This window comes from Phaethon aethereus (genome assembly GCF_964289735.1).
Source record: "Phaethon aethereus genome assembly, chromosome: Z".
In the NCBI taxonomy this organism is placed as follows: domain Eukaryota; kingdom Metazoa; phylum Chordata; class Aves; order Phaethontiformes; family Phaethontidae; genus Phaethon; species Phaethon aethereus.
In genome coordinates, this window is record NC_138577.1 from 17,152,894 (window position 1) to 17,158,197 (window position 5,304).

The window sequence follows — 5,304 nt, forward strand, 5'->3', positions numbered from 1 at the left end:
ATGCTCATTTTTCAGGAGCGTAATATAATTCATGCTAAGGAGCACATACGTAGCAGCAGCAAAAAGCACTTGCCTTTGCAGTATTGTATCATGTTTGTGTGTCAGTGTAATGGGCTGCTCAAAACAAAAATCCCACACTACACAAAAATCATGCAAGACTTCACGAAGCAAAGGCTTTCATTCCGACCCATAGCTGAATACTTGCCGTACCACTGCCCCACTGCTCAGCGAATCTTGCTGACTTGTTTAAAGATGCTTTGAAAGGTTATTCTCACTCTGAGAGTTAACAAGGACATACTTATGAGTACTTCCTCCCATGTTTGTGTCTCAGTAGATCACCAAAAAACGTGTTTCAGATGCACTCCTGAGCTCTGGGAATACATGGATGTGTAGTATGCAGAGTGTATTTTAACAGCTTTACCAGCAGTTTCTTTCAGACTCAGAAGGATCAGATGAAAGCAGAGAGTTCAGCGTTGTTACATGCTAAAAGAACAGCAGGACAAGATTTCTTTTTGTTTAGAAACAGCCCAAGTAGACAAACTCAAGTATCCAAAAGCACTGACTATACTTCGCCTAAAAATGTCAGAAGGTGCAGTCAGGTGCACTGAAACTTCAAACCTGGCTGAAAATTTCTTCAGTGATTTGCACAAGTTGGTACGTTAACTGCTGATCCTTCAGTACTGACAAGGCATGTATGCTGGAAATTCACGACGAAAACAAAGGAATCACAGTCAAAACAGCCTCAGAAGTTTTTGGGTTTTTTAGTACTTTTTTTCTTCAAGGCATCTGAAAATCCTCTAAACCCTTGCAGTGATTACTGCAATTCCACAAACTTTCCTAACAGCCTCTTATTACTTTTTTAAAGCAGAGTTTGAAAGCCAGCCGAGTAGCTCAGTAACACACCATGCAAGGTGCAAATTCATCAAGCATCAATCCAGAATTTCTATGTACCTCCTAAGAAACTTCCTTCTGTAACACACTACCTGCCACCTATTGTTTACATCCAGCATAGTTAACTGGCATCTTCCCATATGCCAGCTTTCCGCACCAGCCTCCGCAGATCGTTTGGGCAACTCCCAGCTACAGCACAGCTCCAATCCCTTTGTGTCTGGCAGTATGTGTGCTCCCAACTTGGGAATTTTATTTTTTACCCAAGAAGCAGTGACCCACTGAATAAGCAATACCTTTGCAGGTCTTTTAGCGCCACAGAGCACTGAAAAATGGCTAAGACTGGAAATCTCTCTTTAACTATTCCCTCCCAGAATAGCACATAGAGCCATTATTAAAGTTAAGATCTTTGAGATAAATTCTGACTCTGGATGCTAGGGCACAGTGAAACTCAGAGGCAAGCAGGGCAAGTCTACAGTGCCAATGTTCCATTTCCCTTGCAGGTGAGTTCTCTAGAGTAACACATACAAGTCTCTTGAAGTTCAGTGTTGAGACAACAGTCCTTTCAAAGGCAGACGTATTATCAAATGAAAAGTCAATTAAAGGATTGTTTTTAATGAACCACTTCAATGCATACCGTCAAGAAACCATGTGTCTAAGTATGTATTTTCAGGAATCTTGCATTTCACAACGTAAATTCACTTTCACTGAAGTAAAACATCTATAAAAGACAACAGATTTTTCTGGATAAGACCATTTATTTTAACAAATATATGAGTCTTTACGATGAACTGGACGCTGCAACAGCTGCTCTCTTGGGCTTCGGTGTGGTCCCCTCACGGAATCCATTCCTACAAATAGAAATATCATTACCACTTTTTGAAAGGATGATTCCTGCTCCAGGGTATTTTCTGACAAGTAATGTTTTAGATCAAGTTGACCAGATTATTTGAGCAATGCACTGAAATCACTACGGAGTTCGTATGTTCATACTTTTTAATAAGAAACATCTTATTAATAAAAGTGTTTGGAATGAGCAGTATGGTTTTCGCTCTCTTCTGCTGAGGTAAATTTGACTTCTGCAAACAGGAAGATTTCAGTAACCGAGTGAACACTGCAAGACTGCATCACATATCAGATACAGCACACCTGCTAAAGGCACGCCATACTTTGTTCTTACTAAGCAACTCAGCAGATTTCATGTTTGTGGAGTGCAAGTCAGTTTCTTATAGAAATCCTATATGCCTCCAACCAGAGACTAAGGTGGGCAAGACAAGAGCAGAGTCAGCCCCAAGCTCGCTTTTGGATACATTTCTACTTCAGCAACACTCAGTGGAAAGCAGGCTGCTGGTGGGAAAAATTGCATTTACCCAAAAAACCAGATGAATAGATCCCTCAACTACATCCAGGTCCGGGACTTAAAAGACTCCTTTTCACCAGTAAATCCAATCTACTTTTTTTACAAGAAGACTCTTGAACTACTCAGTATTTTTTATCCACCTTTCTTGTGTATTAGGAAAGAAGCTACAGAGCTCAATTTTAGAACATGAAGCTCATACAAAAGAAAGGCTTAATGAGTTAAAAAGTACAACAGCCTCACTTTTACCTCTTAAGTACAACTCAAAGCTTTGTAACAAGTTTTAGAAACCTGTAACTCCGAATCTGATGTTATAGCTACTTATTGCCAACCGAACTCCAAATAACAGAGTGAGTACTGAAGTTATTCCAGTCCTGAACTCTTTTTTGTGGGTGAAAAGGGGAGTGGAATGCATTTCAAGACTTGCCTCTTACAAAACCCCACACTTCAGTGCAACTGGCAATTGAATTGACTGACAAATAAAGGCGATAATACACAAAGCATATACTTTTGAATGTAGACATTTTATTACAATAACCTGTGTTCTGTACTATCTACACATCAGACCTTGTTATGCGCCCTATGTATTAACAGTGAGTTTTTCATCCTCAAAGAAATACGCAGCCAGTTATATACGACATCATTTATTTCATGATATATTTAAGAAAGATCATACCACGTTAAGTGTACTAAATAAATAAATAAAAATGTTAACTATAAATGATGAATTTTATAATTAAGTGATAGCTATGCAGGACTTCACACCATGCTAGGTTGTAATAAAATCTTATACCTGAATCGACGGTAGACCTTTTTCAGGTGCCTCATGCGACCAGTACCAGTGGTGTTGCGTCTTTTAGCCTTTGCACTCCAGTTATCTAAATCATACAAGTTGCTGTTACTCATCTGCACCAAATAATTAAGTTGCACATTACATTTGTACAGCATAACTATTCAATCTGCTAAGAACAAAAAAATATTTATTAAGTTAAGTCAATATCTACATAGCAATACTGCATGTTAGCTAACATATCGCTAAACTAGCATTAATATGAAATGGCTCCAAACACTGCACAGTAACAGTATTCCTCCATTGGTTGAAAAAGAGTCAGAGTACTGAAGAAGACAAAAGAAATGCAGGTTTTTAAACTCAGGTGAGATAGAAGTTCATTACTTACACTTTCTCTTACGCTTAGCAGGGTAACCACATTTCCCACAGGTAGATTTCTGCAGGTGGTACGCCTTGGACCCACATCGACGACACAAGGTGTGTGTCTTATTTCGTCGCTTACCAAATGACGATGTACCCTTCGTCTGAAAAGCATTTCAAAACATGGCATGTTGGAAGTATCACTAGTACTTGTAAGTAACGTAACTAAAAGAAGAATAAGCTTCTCTAAAAAACATGTACAAATCCACAAAGTCTGAAACGCCACTCGGTTTCGCCTACACGTAGCCTCCATTTTCAGAAATCATTTCCTTGCGCCTCTCGGCGCCATTCCTTATCCGCCCCACGCCGCTCTGCGCCGAAATAAAACGAAGCCACGGAACGGTTATCGCCAGCTCCCTCCTCATCTCCTTCAGCCTCATCGCTGACAAATACTAAATTACTCTCTCCTGAAGAAAAGTTATTTGCTTCACGCAGATCAGCCGCACTCCCACCCCATCAGGCTTTGGTGACCGACCGCCCCCTCCCTCTTGCTACGATATCCGCACAGCTGCCTCAGCCTCGGGGAGAGCCCTGGCCCGCAGCAAGCATGGAGCAGGCCCCGGAAGAGGCCCGAGGGACGCCTACGTGGCATCACGGCCCCGCACCCCACCGTGGCCTCAACTGCCTGGGACGAGACGCCCCGCACCCCGACCCGGGCCAGTAGCAGTGGCGGCCGCCGCCAGCCCCTAGGCCCCGGCCCGGCAGCAGCCTCCCCGCAGCGCCCTCCCGCCGCCGGACGCGGCCACAGCAGAGCGCAGGTCCGCCCCGCGCCCCAGAGGAGGCCCGCGGGCCTGGAGCGGCAGCGGATGGCGGCGGATCCCCCACGCCCGCGCCCTGCTGCTCACCATCTTCCCCGGCCGCCAGCACCAAAGAGGCTGGACCCCGCCCCGCTTCCGCTATGGCCCGGTGAGCGCTTCCGGGACGCGGCGGCCGCGTCCGGCCCGGGCTGGCCGCGGCCTATCAGAGCCTGCCAGTCCCTCCCGGTGGTCGTCCGTTCCCGCCAGGCGCGGCGTGCTGGGACAGACCGGCCCACCGAAGGCCGCGGTGTCCCGGGTGAGACACCCCCCCACCGGGGGCCGCGGCCGTGTAAGCTCCGTTGACCCCGGTTGACGGCACCCCAAAAGCCGTGGGTGGGGTGTCGTAGTGTGTCCTGAGCTGTGGTCCGACTGGCCCTGGAAATAACGGCTGAGGGCTGTCTGCGTGTAAATGTGTCTCTGCCTGGTAAAGAAAATGTTCAATGCATCAAAGCTGCGGTACTGGCACAGCATTTCTAACTGATGCTGCTTCTCCGCAGTAGCGCCCGCGCTACTATTCAGAGGTGCCCACAGCCACGCTTCAGGCTGCAGAGTTGAGGCCTGGCCCTTCTTAGCACCTTCAACTGAAGTTATTTTTAATTAATGAAATTCAGAGGTGAGATACTCTTGGCTGTAACACATGCTTTCAAGGGCAGCTGCCTTCGCTCTCTGCTTGTCCATGTCCTGCCCTCCAGGTCCCCCATGTCACATTGCAGTCTGCCTGCAGTCGAAAGCATCATGGTGGACATAATTAATGCAAAATGGGTTTATATTCAGATGCACCATTTAAATTCTTGCATGCCAGCCTACCACACATCTTCAGTGGACTTAGAGTCTATATGTAGTTTTATCTTGGAAGACTTAATTCGGGGGGAATAACATGTAAAGAGAGAAATTGAAGAAATTTGTGTTTATCATGTCACCATTTCAACACTGTGTCATGTCAAAGTCAGAAATTAATGATAAAGCTAGTCTATCTATCCCTGATCTTGGGGATATAACCTTGTCTAACATGCTTGATAAAAGTATGTATTTAGCTGGCAGGCTAGATTTCA

At 45.0% G+C, this 5,304-nt stretch overlaps 1 protein-coding gene across 1 annotated transcript; it reads right to left on the reverse strand.

The window, feature by feature from the left end:
- Nucleotides 1–1,626: 1,626 nt before the first annotated feature.
- Nucleotides 1,627–4,312, reverse strand: RPL37 (ribosomal protein L37). Its single transcript, XM_082012748.1, has 4 exons — nucleotides 4,301–4,312; nucleotides 3,424–3,559; nucleotides 3,039–3,123; nucleotides 1,627–1,739 (listed from the first exon to the last, which is right to left on the reverse strand). The coding sequence occupies exons 1-4, from the start codon at nucleotides 4,301–4,303 to the stop codon at nucleotides 1,670–1,672; spliced, it is 294 nt and encodes a 97-aa protein (XP_081868874.1). The 5' UTR covers nucleotides 4,304–4,312; the 3' UTR covers nucleotides 1,627–1,669.
- Nucleotides 4,313–5,304: the final 992 nt, after the last annotated feature.